Source organism: Oenanthe melanoleuca, chromosome 5 (genome assembly GCF_029582105.1).
Source record: "Oenanthe melanoleuca isolate GR-GAL-2019-014 chromosome 5, OMel1.0, whole genome shotgun sequence".
Taxonomy (NCBI): Eukaryota; Metazoa; Chordata; class Aves; order Passeriformes; family Muscicapidae; genus Oenanthe; species Oenanthe melanoleuca.
Genome location: NC_079339.1, coordinates 57,639,625 through 57,653,935, shown reverse-complemented (window position 1 = coordinate 57,653,935; position 14,311 = coordinate 57,639,625). Strand labels below are relative to the sequence as shown.

The window sequence follows — 14,311 nt, the reverse complement described above, 5'->3', positions numbered from 1 at the left end:
CTTGTTGGGTTTGGGTCCCTTTGGTTGATGGGGGCACATTTATCTCTGGGGATTCTTGTTGGGTTTGGGTCCCTGTGGTTGATGGGGGCACATTTGGCACATTTATCTCTGGGGATTCTTGTTGGTCTTGGGTCCCAGTGGTTGATGGGGGCACATTTGGCACATTTATCTCTGGGGATTCTTGTTGGGTTTGGGTCCCAGTGGTTGATGGGGGGCACATTTGGCACATTTATCTCTGGGGATTCAGGTCTGAGCACATCCATGGATAATCAGACACAGTCCCTGCAGCTCTCCCCTGATACAGGGAAGACTTGAATGAATGAAACGTGGCTGTTGAGTGTGGAAGCAGGAGCAAAGCTGGGAATTCTCAGGGGGTCAGAGGGGAGGATTCGCAGCTGATGCCCTGCAGAGACAAACCCTCTCCTCTCCACTTCCACCCCTCAGGACATCCTGGAAGGCGGCAACTTGCGCGTCCCGCTGCAGGAGCTGCACCAAATGATCCTGACGCCCATCAAAGCCTACAGCTCGGCGAGCTGCAGCCCGGAGGAGGCGGGCCGGGCCGGGGACTCGCAGCACGCCTCCTCCCTGCTGGGCTCGGCCGGCCAGAGCTCGGGCTGCAAGGAGCCCGCGGCGGCCGGGCTGCAGCAGCACCTGCCGGGCTGCGAGGGCGAGTCCGGGGGCGCCCCCCTGCCCGAGGGGGACCTGCCCGGCCAGTTCACCCGCGTGATGGGCAAAGGTGAGCGCTGCAAAGGTGGTCCCTGCGGCTGCTCTGGGGCAGGGCTCTGTGCAGCCTGGGCTCCTGCAGCTCCCGCTCGGAGGGGGATGGTTTTTGGAGGTAGGAACCCCAGGCAGGTGGGCTGTGGTTTTGGGGAGGGGCAGCAATGACCCGAGCTGCCTGCCCAAGGTTCAAGGTGGATGGCATGCGTTGCAAGCCCCAGGTCCAAGGTGGAAAGCATCCTCTCCCTGCCCCAGGTCAGAGGCAGAAATCACAGGTTTTCCTGAGGTCAGGGAGTGGAAGATGTCCTCTCTCTTCCCATCCGGAGCCCTGGGATCATCCCACTGCTCCTGAGGGGTTTTGAGCAGCATCCCCTGGACTTACTCTGCTTGGAGCAGGGTAGCAGTGGTGTGTGGGCTGGACATGAGCCATTTTGAGTGCAAATCAGTGGGTCCAAGCCCCTTTTGATGCCCCAGTTTGGATGCAGGACATGCAGAATACTCTGGTGCCATTCCATGTCTAGTGCAGGGTGTGTGGCTTTGCATCAGGGATAGCACACTGGGAGGTAACAGGACTGACCTCCTGTGCAATATTCAGGGCTCTTGGAGCAAATCTCTGTGAGCTTGGCTGTGCCCTAAGCCTTGCTGGAGGCACCTGGGGTGTCAGTGCTGGCTGCATGGAGGGAGATCTCTCTGGGGAAGAGGGAGGTCTCATCTGCAGGAGTCTGGGAACAGAAAGAACCTCCTTGGGATGCCACGAAGAAATACCAGCCTTGTCCCTATTTCCAACTTTTTTTGCAAAAAAATAGCTGAAAAAAGTTTTCTGTACAGAAACCTGGTGCAAAATTTGTCCCCAGCTGATTCCCTGCAGAAAAAGCCACATGTGGGGCTCCAGCCTCATTTTATTCCTGTGACAGATGCCAAAGTGTGGCACAAGCCCTGCCAAGATGAGGTGCCCTCCTGGACCCCCAGGGGGTTGCAACAGGAGAAACTCATTCCTCTGTGAGCTCATTCCCACCTCCTTCAGTGACATTCATTCCAAAAGAGGTTAAAATTCATCAGGGAAGGTGGGAATCTACCACTCTGCAGTGGGGGCAGATTTTGGCCTATGAATAGGGATTAATCCTGTGCCCCTGAGCTGCTTAGGTCTAATTTTGGGGACTCCAGTGGTGTTACTCTGGATTTGCACCATCATAACAGAGAACAAAGTCTGGCCCTAAATATAGGAAGGCATGGCAGGAATTGGGGAAGGGCATTTTTTCTCACTGATGAAAAACCTGCTCGTGGTTACAAGGGAAACAGGATGTCCAAGGTGTTTGTGGGACCCCTCCTGGGCCCCATCTTGCTGTCCCCATCCCCATTTCCCTTCTGTTGTTTTTTGTTTTTTTTCCAGTCTGCACACAACTTTTAGTTTCCCGACCCGATGAAGAGAATATAAGTTCCTATTTACAGCTCATAGACAAATGTCTAATCCACGAGGTGAGTCGTGTCAGATCATCTAAAGCTGTTGTTCTCATCACTTGGAAACTGTTTCCAAAGTGTCTGTTTATATAAACCTTTCGGTTTCTAACACAAATATTTTTGGGGGGTATTAATAGTAATTGTGACAGAGCAGGCTTGGAGCAGGCAGTAGCTCCAATGCAAGTGCATGGAAATATTGCTTCCCCCCACACATTGGTTTAATTGCCAGCTGGGAAATTCATCTGGCTCATGACAGTGCCATCAGCAGCTGGATGAGAGAAGGAATCCTGGGATGAACGTGCAGGCAGTTTCCACCAGACAGAGCCTCCTCCCGTCCTGCACCACGTGTCCTTGGGATTTTGCAGCAGGGATTTCACATCTGTGTCTGCTCCCAGCGGATCTGCCTGGGCAGGGTGATGCTTGGGATGGCCCAGGCTGTGCCACAGGGCTCTGGCACACTCCTGCAGGGAAGGATGGCTGGTGTCCCTGGTGTCCTGGAAGAACGAGCTGCTTCCATCACCTTCCCATGTGGTCAGTGAGCAGAAGTGGTGAAGCTGCATCCTGGGACCAGAGAGCAGAGCCAGGAGGACATGGAACTTTTCCCAAAGTGCCAGCACTTTTCCCACCAGAGCCAGCCCATGTCCCAGCACCACCCTCTGCTCTGGCTGCAGCATTATCAGCACCAGGAGGGAGCCTCTCCTCCAGAGTGGTTGGGAGCAATCAACTCAGGCACTAATTAGCCCCAGATTGTCCTCTGGAGACTGCTCCTCTCCAACAGAGACCTTGGGTGTCTAAAGTTAGCAGTGGTGGCACGTGGGTGTCCCTGTCACCCACAGCTCCTGCCTGGGAGCAGGTCTGTCCTGCCAGGGTGACCTTTGCAGGGAGCAGGGTGGGTGACAGGCTCACCCTGGGTGACACCCACAGAGCCTGTTGGTGCCAGGATCACAGCCCAGCTCTGCCCAGACCCAAGAAGGGGGATAACATGCAAGATGCCACAGGACAGCTCAGCTTTCCAGATCCCAGCTTTGCCCACCCTGGCAGCATTTTCTAGAGCCACACCCAGGTGACAAGTGTCACCACCCGTCAGGACCCACTGTCAAACCCTACTCTGCCAAAACAGGCAGCCTTGAGACAGAGCTGGGCTGTCACTCTGGGCACAGGGAATGCTGCCAGAGCATTTTCTCCACCTGAGATGAGTAAATCCTGAAGGAAGGCTGCTGTTTCCCCCTGGATTTTTTGACAACATCACCTGCTCCAGCTGCTTTTCTTTACCCACACACCCACATTCACACCTTTGCCCAGAAGAATATTCATGCATTTGCCGTTTCTCTCTGTCTGTTTTTTGGGCAGGCGTTTACAGAGATCCAGAAGAAGCGGCTGCTGTCATGGAAACAGCAGGTGCAGAAACTCTTTCGGTCTTTCCCTCGGAAATCCCTCCTGGAGCTGTCAGGCTACCGGCAGCAGAGGAGGTATGTGGGATCTTGGGAGGGATCAGAGCACAAGAGGGAACAGTGCCTCCCAGAGGGTCCTGCTGGCTCCAGAGCCGTGTTTAGGGAAGGCAGAGGGTTGGAAAAGTTTCAGCACAGCAGTGTCCTTGTCCTCCTCCGATCCCACCCTGTCTCCAAGGCTCCAAACCCAGCACTGCCCAGCTGTGCAGTGTATCCCCAATCCTGGGCTCTTTCCCTGCTGCCCTTTGATGATGGCAGCAGCACTGGAGTTTCCTCAAAAAGCTGTCAAGTGGCAGAAAAAAATTCAGGAAGCTTTCAGGAGGTGCAGTCAGAGAACCAGGCAGGGCTGTGTTGGGAACACCACGTTTCCTCACTTCCAAGGTGATGCTGGATTTCAGGTGATCCTAGAAAGCATAAGGGTTGTGCCAAGAAAAAAGATTTTAAAATCACTTTTAACAACATCACCCTTTGTTTCGTTCTACTTTCATTCCCAGTTTGTTGCAAGTTCTTTATTCCCAAAAAGGACGGTGTTTTGGAGATAACTGGGAAAGTAGGAACTTTAAGGATGAGATTTCAGGAAAGCACCTTTAGCTCAGCTCTCCCTAATAAAACTTGGATTTGTTAGGTCATTCTAACCAAATTCTACAGAACTTGAGAAGTCTCAGAGGTGACCATTTTTGTAAAAATGAACCTCCTGGAAGGGGAAAGAGAAAACCCAACAGCATAAGCTGAACTTAAATTAGACACTAAAGAATCCACTCATGAGAAATCTCAAAGAAATCAAGTTCCTGAGGCATTACCTGAATTCTTTTAGATTGTATTTAAGAACAGACCCATTTTTCAGTAGTAAAATAAGCTTTAATGAAAACAAGTGTGGCTCTGAGAACTGCAGAAGGGCGGGAAGGCACTGGCAGATGGGAGGAAGAGAGGATGCTGCACATCCAGACTGCCCCCTTCCCACTGCCTGTGCAGGATGCAGGGACCACCTCTGGGTGGGATGGGAGGCTCAGGACCCTCCCAGGGCTCAGTGTCTAATCTTGGGGTGGGATGGGAGGCAAAGGACCCCTCCCAGGGCTCAGTGTCTCACCCTGGGGTGGGATGGGAGGCTCAGGAGCCTCCCAGGGCTCAGTGTCTCACCCTGGGGTGGGATGGGAGGCTCAGGACCCCTCCCAGGACTCAGTGTCTAATCCTAGGATGGGATGGGAGGCTCAGGAGCCTCCCAGGCTCAGTGTCTCACCCTGGTGCTCTCTGTCTCTCCCCCAGCCGAGGCTTTGGCCAGTCCAACTCGCTCCCCACCGCCGGCTCCGCGGGGGCAGGGCTGGCCCGGAGGAACCCCCGCCAGTTCCAGATCCCCTCCCGAAACCTCCCCACGGCCAGGCTGGGGCTGCTGGGCCCCACGGGGCTGCTGGGCACCCCCCAGCGCAGCCCTGCTGCCAGCCCTGCCATCCTCAAGCAGGGCAGACAGGTTGGTCGACATTTGTGGCATTTCCAGCTCTTCCATCCCTTCCCCGTGAGCATCACTTGCTTTTCCTTCTCTAACTTCTCCAGATCCCCTCTCTTCCAGCAGTTTGCAGGCATTTGGGTTGCTCTCCCCCATGATTTTCCTTCTCTAACTTCTCCAGATCCCCACTCTTCCAGCAGTTTGCAGGCATTTGGGTTGCTCTCCCCCATGATTTTCCTTCTCTAACTTCTCCAGATCCCCACTCTTCCAGCAGTTTGCAGGCATTTGGGTTGCTCTCCCCTCTGTGCAGTGGGAGGGGGATGAGCCAAGCAGCAGAAGGGGAAAAGCTGTGTCCTTAAAGTGGTTTATAGAATAGGAAGAGGGGATTTTGACAAGAGCAGATAGTGATAGGAGAAAGGGGAGGGTTTTAAGTTGGCAGAGAGGAGAATTAGATGAGATGCTGGGAAGGAATTCTTCCCTCTGAGGGTGGTGATGCCCTGGCAAAGGGTGCCCACAGAAGCTGTGGCTGCCCCTGGATCCCTGGAAGTGTTTAAGGTCAGGTTGGACAGGGCTTGAAGCACTCTGGGACAGTGCAAGGTGTCTCTGCCCATGAGAGGGGGTTTAAACAAGATTATCTGTAAGGTCCCTTCCTACCCAAACCATCCTGTGATTCTACAAGCCCAGAGAGGTTATAACCCCATGGCACAGAGGGCTCTGCCTTGCATCCCACACCTTGTGTTTGCTGCCCACAGAACCTGTGGTTTGCCAACCCTGGGGGCAGTAACAGCATGCCCAGCCGGAGCCACAGCTCGGTGCAGAGGACGCGCTCGCTGCCGGTCCACACGTCCCCGCAGACCATGCTGATGTTCCAGCAGCCAGGTAGGCAGCACAGCTGCTTCTCCACTCACCCACAGCCAGGTGAGGTGAGGGGAGGTGAGAGGAGCCGTGCTGGTGAGCCTCCCCACAGACAGCAGGGGTGTCTCTGAATTCCTGGGTTAACCACAGGCATGGCTTGGAGGGGTTTTTTCCCGTGTTGTGCCATCGTGACTCTGTTACAGTGCTGCTGCCTTGCCTAGCTCACTTCTGAGGGGCTCATGGCAGGAGGGAAGGCAGCTCTTCCATTACTTTTCCCCATGGATGGACATGGAGCCCTGGTGCAGAAGGACTGCCTTCAGGCACTCTAGGGAAATTCTTTCCACAGTGCGTGTGAAGGGAAGTGCTGCTGTGTCAGTGCTTCCTTCCCCAGCACTGCCAAAGTGCTCCTGTACAGAGGAGCATCCTCTGACTCAGGGAGGATCCTGCTGACCTTGGACCCTGGACTTGGAGCATCCTGGCCCTGAGGAAGCCTGTTTGTGTATCCCTTCCTCAGCCTCTGAGCCTGCCTTTTCCTCCCAGCACACCAGAACCATTTACACCTCGGGACAGGGAATCCATCCCGAGTAAACTCACCCTCATCCCCACACTGCTGCTGGTCTCACACACCCTGAGTGTTAAACTGCAGCATTTGGGCAGCAAATGTTCTGTGCAGCAGGAGCAGCAGCTGTTCCTGGGTATTGATTAAACACCAGCACAAGGGCACATTTCTCAGGTGTTGCAGGAGAATAAATGGGTTTCTCTTTGCATGTCAGCCTGTGGTGGATGAGGGCGTAGGAGGGTTGGGGAACCAGAGACGTGGGTTAAGTCGCAAGGAAAATAAGCAATGATGTGATGCTGGCCTTACAACTAGTGTTTGCCAGGCTGTGGGGGGCCCTCAGCCCTCCTGGATCTCATCCCCTGTTCCTGTGAGCCAGTGGGAGGCGGGAGATGCCGTCCAGCACAGTAGCACAAAGCTGTGTTTGCAGGTTTTGCTGCAGGGTGGGGAAGGTTTGCTGCTGTTTAGATTAGGATGGAGGTGCTGGAACACTCCAAACTTCATGTGTGTGTCCCCTTTTTTGTGCTCATACCTCCAGGGATGTGGTGGGTGACTGAGTGGGAGCCAAGCTGTCCCAGACAAGCCAGACAGTGGCTCTGCTGGTCTGTGCTGCCATCCCATGTCCAAGCACTAGCCCTGCCTGCACGGACAGTATCCATCCCCAGGAGATTACCAGGGCTGCCCCTCCCTGGGTGGGGTTCTGCTCTTGCTCCAGCTGCCCCTTACAGCTCTTACAGGCGCCTGAACCCCCTCACATTCATCCCTTATGGGTAGCAGGGGGTGATGTCTGCTTTTGTGAGTGTGTCTTGCCGAAGATGAGTCCTGTCAGACCCTCCTGGGCCATTTCTCAGATGCTTTTCCCACACGGAGCAGGCAGGCAGGGTCCCTGACCAGGATCTCCTATTCCCTCTCTCCCTGCAGAGTTCCAGGTGCCGGTGACTGAACCTGACATCAACAACAGGCTGGAGTCCCTGTGCCTGAGCATGACGGAGCACGCGCTCAGCGGTGAGCATTCCCTCCTGCTGGGGCTCTTCCAGCACGTCCACGCCGCCTCTGCTGAGCCCCCCAGCACCTGCCCCTGCCCCGTGCCCCCCAAGAGCTGGGACAGGCTGTGGCTGTGAGAGCGGGGATGTGGGGGTGCTCACCTGGGAATTTTGGCTTCTCTGGGCGAGGTGCCCGGGGCAGGGGGTAAAGCTGAACGCAGGGATTGCACCAGCACTAGTGGAGTCTGTGCTAATCAGCCACTCGTCAGCTTGCTAATGATCATTAGTGTTAGCGCTACTCTCGTTAGCTCGGTAAAGCCCCTGCCGGATGGGCACGGGCTTCGGAGTGTTGTGCCCTTCTGCCACTGGATCCCCGCAGCTGGGGGCTGAATCCCTGCCAGGGGCTGTGCCAGGGGCTGTGCCAGGGGCTGTCAGTCCACACACAGCCGGGGGTGCCAGCGGATAATGGGCACGGGGAGGGAGGAGGACCGGGGCAAAAAGAAGCAGGGAAGATGGAAAAGGCGGCAGCAGCAGCAGCAGCAGCAGCAGCAGAGCGATGGAGAGGCTGGTGCAGCACAAAGCACCAGCACCAGAAGCTCCCAGTGCCCCTTGCCACACCCTGGAGCCCCAGGCACGATGGGATGAGCACGGCCGCCGGCATCGCCCGGATCCCAAATTCCTCCTGCGGAAATCCCGGACTGACGGATGCTTGAGGACAGAGCCCTCGGGGAGGACCAGTGCCACCAGGCTCCCTGCAGATCCAACAGCCCTTCCCAGGGACAGGAGCAGGAGAACAAGGACTGTGGGAGCAGCAGGGCCCTGGCAGCATCGCTGGTTGGGAAAACAAGGACACTTCTGTCACCCGAAGCGTTTCTCCGGCGTGTGCCCAGCTGAGGCTTAGCTGTCTTGTTCCTCTGCAGGGTACTGTTCCTCCAAGTTATTTTTTTCCAGGTCGCATTCCCCGAGCCTCTCCAAACCGGTCGTTGCTATAAATAGCTCTTAAAAAAATAAACCTTTCGGGGGAGAAAAAAAAAAAAAAAAAAAGGCGTAACAAACCTGTTTGTTTTTAGTGTCCAGGAGGGAGGTGGCTGTGGTGCCCCAAGTGGTAACAGGGAATTCTCTGTTCCACAGCACTCTGGGAGCTGCCTCCTGCCTCTCTGCATCCCTGGGATGGGGTTTGGGATGGGGGCAGGGGGTGGGATCAGGGCTGGAGGGTTGGAAGTGCTGTTGGGTGCTGATTTCTGCCCCGGGGGTGGGGCAGGGGCTGCTGGTACTGGGGTCAGTTGTGAGGCTTTGGGGTGGGTCAGGGACCCCTCGCTCCTGGGATTGGGCTGTGCTGGATGCGTCCCTGCTGTCACAGGGTGCTGGGAACAGGGGCTCTGGGGGGACAGAAAGGACTCCTGGGGGCTTTTTGTCCTTCCATGATCCTCAGATGGAGGAAAATTTTGCATCCTCTGCGGTGCAGGTGTTGCAGGGCTGGGTGAACTGTGGGCAATGCAGCCCCTGGGACCAGCTCTGTCCCTATCCCCTGACTCCTGGTCAGGGGCACATGAACTTGTCCTGCTGTAGGGGAGTCCCAGATTGTCACCTGCCTTGTGCCCAGAAACCCCCTCTGCCCCTGGGAAAGCGGTTGTGGGTGGTGGCAGAAGGCCTGGACCAGCGCTGGGACAGAAGCTGCTGTGGGGTGGGGACAGCTGGTGGCACAGAGGGACCAGCAGAGCACTGACACCCCAAAACCCTTCTGCACCCCTTGGGGACATGGGAGGTGGTGGGGGCGGCCCTGACACCACCTCTCTGTAGGGGCTGTGGGTTGGGGATGCTCTGGGGGGGTCCGTCCTCCAAACCCCCAGCTTGGGGGGTACCAGGCTCACTGGGGCTGCTCCTAACTCTCCCTTCCTGCTTGCAGATGGTGTGGACAGAACCTCCACGATCTAGAAGGCGTCGCCACGGGGACAACAACAACTGCTGCGGGTCCAGCGGCGAGGTCGGGGCTTGGGGGAGCCTCAGCGATAGCTTGCATCCTTTCTCCTCTCTCCTCTCCTCTCTCTCTCTCTCTCTCTCCTGTTTTAATTTTGTGAATGTGTAGATTGTCCTTGTGAACATATCATTAGACTTGGAATTTGTGTTGTCATTTATTACATCCATGCTAAAAGGGGGGGATGGGGAAAGATGGCAAAAAGCAAAAAAAAAAATCTCAGCGACGATGATGAAGCAGCATGGGGAGGTTGGGGGGACATGGAGGAGGAGAGTGCTGACAACACAGGGTTCACCAGAGCACCGTGGCAAAGCCTGTTCCTGGAGGAGGATACCAAGGAGCACGGAGCACCACGTGGGGCTGTGTGACCAAAAACCCTCTGGGGAGGATTTGCCTGCCCTGCCAGGAGCTTCGGGCACAGACTGACCCGGCGAGCCCAGACTGAAACAGAAATAATAAAACAACCCCAAAATTCCCTTTCAGTTTAGCCAAGAGATCTGCAGTGTGGAGGCAGCGTTGTGCTCAGGGCAGTGGAGGGTCAGTCCCATCCCTGTGCCCCCCTAGGACCAGGAATCGGGATGGAGCGGGGGCATCTCACCCAGAGGAGGGTCCAGGGGGAATCTGCAAATTCAGGGACACTGGGAGAGTTTCAGTGTCTCTTGCCTTGCCTGTGCAGGTGCTGGGAAGCTGCTGCATCCTGGCTCCACACATCTGGCCCAGCCTGCCCAAATCCAGCTGTTGGAGCTTTTCCAGCACAGCCAAAGAGGGATGAAGGAAACCCCAAATAAAGCCCAAGCTACAAAGGGCACCAAAATGCAGCTTCACAGCCTTGTTTCCTTGGCATTAACCTGTGCCAGCAGGAGATGGGGATGGCTGTGGCTGGGCTGCCCCTCACCTGCCACTGCTTTTTGTAACAGGAGCTGAATTTGGTGTTAAATTGGTGAGTCTCAGATCTGCAGTGATGCTCCCGCCCGTCCTGATGCTGCCCCGAGTCCTTTGATGGTCTAATAACAAATGTAAAATTAATTAATTGAGCTGATGGGTTGCAGCAATATTTCCAAAATGGGCTGTGAGGACATGGGCAGGATCAGAGGGAGCAGGGCTCAGGGGGAGCCCGAGCATGGGCAGGGCTGGGACATGTGTGAATCCTTTTGTCATGCAGCGTTTTTAAGTTGTTTTTCTAAAGAAAAAAAAAAATATATATATATATATAATTATATATATATATACACATACACGAAAACCCAAGTGCCAAATGCAATGTTTTATGTTTGCTGTTCCTTGGTGTCCTGCTTCCCAGCAGACAGGAGGTTGAGGGGGGTGATGGGGAGGGTGGAGAAGGGAAAAGCTGAAGGCCAGGGAGGTTGGGAAGAGGTGTGAGGAGGTGAAGGCAAATCGGGGTCAGCGCTGGGGACCTGGGTCACCCCGAGCACCCCCAGCTTGTGAGGTGTGAGCAGAACCACCGTAGCAGGAGCCTCCCTCAGGGAGACTCCAGTGTATTTACAGAGCTGAAATTCTATTTATTCCTTCGCTGACTATGGGCACGGAGGTTTTCTGATTGTTCAGAGAGATTATTTTGGATATTTTACCTATTAACTTGCTATGGCTGGGAACCATGATAATGTCTGTTATTAACAATCACCAAATAATTCAATTGTTTTATCCTTTCGATGTTTAAAAAAAAAAAGCTTATTTTCCATTGACAGTGTAGAGGTTAATAACGACTTAGTTGTGTTTGCTGTTTCTTGTTTTGGTTTTTTTTTTTTTGAGTAAAAACAACAAAAAAGTGGCTTCAGTTGCGTTCGGGAAGTGCTGCCTGGCTCTGGCTGCCGGTGCTAAGTGCGGGCGGCAGAGCTCCAGGGAAAGAGGCTTAAAAGGGAAAGAAAAAAAAAAAAAAAAAAAAAAAAAAAGCTTGAATCCTAAAAGAAATAAAAATTATTTATAGAAAGAAAAAAAAAAAAAAAAAAAAAAAAACCAACAGTTGCATGAGCGAGGCTGTGAAGTCAAATATTCAGTAATAAAGCGGCAGTGCCTTTCTTTTTGTATCCCCGCTCGCCCCAGTGACGCTGTCCTGTCCTGTCGGGATGTCCCCTCGCTGTCCCGTCTGGGATGATGTCCCCTCCCTGTCCTGTCGGGATGTCCCCCTGCTGTCCTGTCGGGATTTCTCCTCGCTGTCCAGTCGGGATGAGTCCTGTCGGGATGTCCCCTCTCTGTCCTGTCGGGATGTCCCTCGCTGTCGTGCCGGGATGAGTCCTGTCGGGATGTCCCCTCGCTGTCCAGTCGGGATGTCCCCTCGCTGTCCCGTCGGGATGTTCCCTGGCTGTCCCGTCGGGATGTCGCCGCTGTCCTGGCTGTCGGGCGGGCGAGTTCCCCGCTCGGGCTGCTCGCCCAGCTCCAGTTCGGGCTCCCCCAGCGCTGTCGGGGATTTTTTCCCGGTGCTGTTGTCCCCCGGCCCGGGGAGCCCGGCACACCCACCATGCGACACCCACGGCGACACAACCCTGTCCCTTGTGTCATCCCCACCCCAGGGACAAGCCCCGAGCTCGGCTGGGCTGGGCTCAGCTCGGCAAAACCCCCCGAGGGGTTCAGCGGGGAAATCGGGCAGCACCCGGCAGGAAAACCCCTGGGTCAGCGCTTCGGGAAAGGATTTTTGTTGTCACCTTTTCTCCATGTCGGGTTTGGCTTTCGGAATGTGCCTGGTGGAAAGTGGGTCCCGCAGACGTCTATAATTTGCACACAGCGACGATAACACTAAAGTTGATTTTATACGAGTCATCAGAGTTTGCAAAAGTGAGTTTTATTTTTTGTATTCCTTTATCTTTACTTAAAGGTGAATGTGTATTCCTCTGGGAGGAATAGGAAGAAAAAAAAAAAAAAAACAAAGAAAAATACATTAAAAAAAACAGGAATGTTAATAATGTTAAACAGAATACTTCCTCCCTTATTAATATATATAACCCTGATGTATTTATGCCTATTGTAAGCTGACTTTAAAGAGCTTTGACCTCTCTTCTGTTGCATGCCGTTCCCGGGCAGCCTCTCCTTGTCCATGCATGCCTTTTGTCCTGGTTTTTCTGTACAAATTTAGTGCACAAAAGAACTATTTTTGCCTAGTTAATGTTGCCGAGCAATGCCTATTTTTTAAATTTTAATTTTTTTTTTTGGTCATATATGGCAATAGCATGTTTGTTACATGTAAAAGCTTCCTGATATAAAGAAATACTAATGTTTGGAGATGCCAGTCTTTGCAAGTGTACAGTTTTCCAATGTTGTTCCCAGTGAAACACCCTCGTGATTTCCACTTGCTCCGATGTATTTATTGCTCATTTCCTCCCGTGTAACTAGGAACCATGGCTATATTTCATATCTGCTATATTGAAAGTGAAGGGAGATGATTAATACAAGGTTTTGTAACACTGGGGTGTGGCGCCTCCTTATTTATCCCCTTCTTGGCAGGCGGCTTTGGACTTCTTAAAGCAAAAAAAAAAAAAAAAATTGGAATTCAATAGATGTTCGTCCCGTGGGCGAGAGGGGAGGAGCCCTCCACACTTCCACAAGGGTTGGGGATCTTTATTTAAAGCCTGTGGCACAGCTTCCACATCCCTGGCATTCCCCATGCAGCTGCTTCACTGTCCCTTTGGGATGCCCCAGGAGCTGTTTAGACACAGGATTTTCCTTTGAAATCGGCAGGAATTGGGGCTGGAGCAGCTCAGAGGCTGCAGAGCCTCAGAGTGTGTGTGGAGACTTTTGGGATGGATTTAAGGCAGGGTTTAGAACCTGCACGTTTCAGACCCTCCAGGGGCTGGATCAAGCAGGGAAGGATGCTCAGAGCTGGTGCTGCCACTTCTTGTGGATCCTCTGTGCCAAGGGCAGGACCTTCTGCCCCTGGTTTTTCCTTATTTTCTCAAACTGAGCCTCCACATCTCCAGGCTGATCAAGCCCAGCTCTGCAGGCTCTTCTCTGCCTCATCAGCCATTCCTGATTCAGGTCCAGGGATGCCCTCCAGAGATGTCCTGGGTGTCCTGCTCACTGTCCCCCCACAGGGTGGCTCAGGTCCCCCATGAGGAGCAGGACAAACAAACACAGAGTTTATTCAGGTTGTTTGAACACTTCATCTGCTGCTTCTCCTAGGATGAGGCTCCTGGTGAACTCTCCAAATGCTGATGGTTCCCAGACCCCAAAACCATGTCCTCAAGCTCCTTCTATTTAGGATGCTCCCAGGTATCTTGGGCTTGGCCACCCCACAAGGAAAATATTTGCCATGGAGAATTTCCCTGTCCATGAGAATATCCACATCCACAGCTGGCCATGGCTCCCTGCACTCGTGGGGAATTGGCCGCCCAACACAGCTCAGACAAACCTAAATCCCAAAAAAAGCCATTTCCTTCCATGAACAGTTTGCCTTTCCAGGTCCCTGTGCTGCTGTCAGGGTCTCACAGCACAAGGCTGTTGCACTAACACAGAATGGAAAGAAAAAGGCAGAAAAACCTGGGTTGTAAAATGGAGTTGGAAGAGCTGAAAAGGCTCCAAGGAAAAGCCCATGGCAGCCACACATTAGGGAGAGTCTGTGGCAAAAGGAAAAGAGGCTTCAAAAAAAAAGGAAAAGCAGGAGGAAAAAAATATAATTTCCATGCTGCCAGAAGCTGTTGGATGAATCCATTCTGGGCACTAAAGGCTTTACCTGCTGGTGCACCCAGATTCCACCAGAGCTCAGCCCTGTCCAGCCTGGGGAAATCAGGTCCCTTCTCCTGCCTGGCAGAGGCTGCAGCCCACACCCAGCTGGGAGCAAAGCCAGCAGCTGGTGGCTGCTGCTCCAGCAGCTTCTGGGCTCTCATGATCCCAGCAGGGGCTGGATAACCCCACATGTGTTAACATGAC

At 53.7% G+C, this 14,311-nt stretch overlaps 1 protein-coding gene across 5 annotated transcripts in view; it reads left to right on the top strand.

The window, feature by feature from the left end:
- Nucleotides 1-12,849, top strand: part of SAMD4A (sterile alpha motif domain containing 4A) — a 98,824-nt gene extending 85,975 nt beyond the window's left edge. For 2 of the 5 annotated variants that reach the window (XM_056492172.1, XM_056492170.1), the window contains 7 exons: nt 445-736; nt 2,108-2,193; nt 3,526-3,644; nt 4,887-5,088; nt 5,817-5,943; nt 7,397-7,480; nt 9,365-12,849. In XM_056492172.1, coding sequence (XP_056348147.1) covers nt 445-736; nt 2,108-2,193; nt 3,526-3,644; nt 4,887-5,088; nt 5,817-5,943; nt 7,397-7,480; nt 9,365-9,393 — 939 coding nt within the window. In that variant the 3' untranslated portion in view covers nt 9,394-12,849. Of the gene's footprint in view, nt 1-444; nt 737-2,107; nt 2,194-3,525; nt 3,645-4,886; nt 5,089-5,816; nt 5,944-7,396; nt 8,560-9,364 lie in introns of those variants that run through there. The other 3 variants (XR_008840577.1, XM_056492171.1, XM_056492168.1) reach the window with 3 other exon arrangements.
- The last annotated feature ends 1,462 nt before the right edge of the window (nt 12,850-14,311 follow it).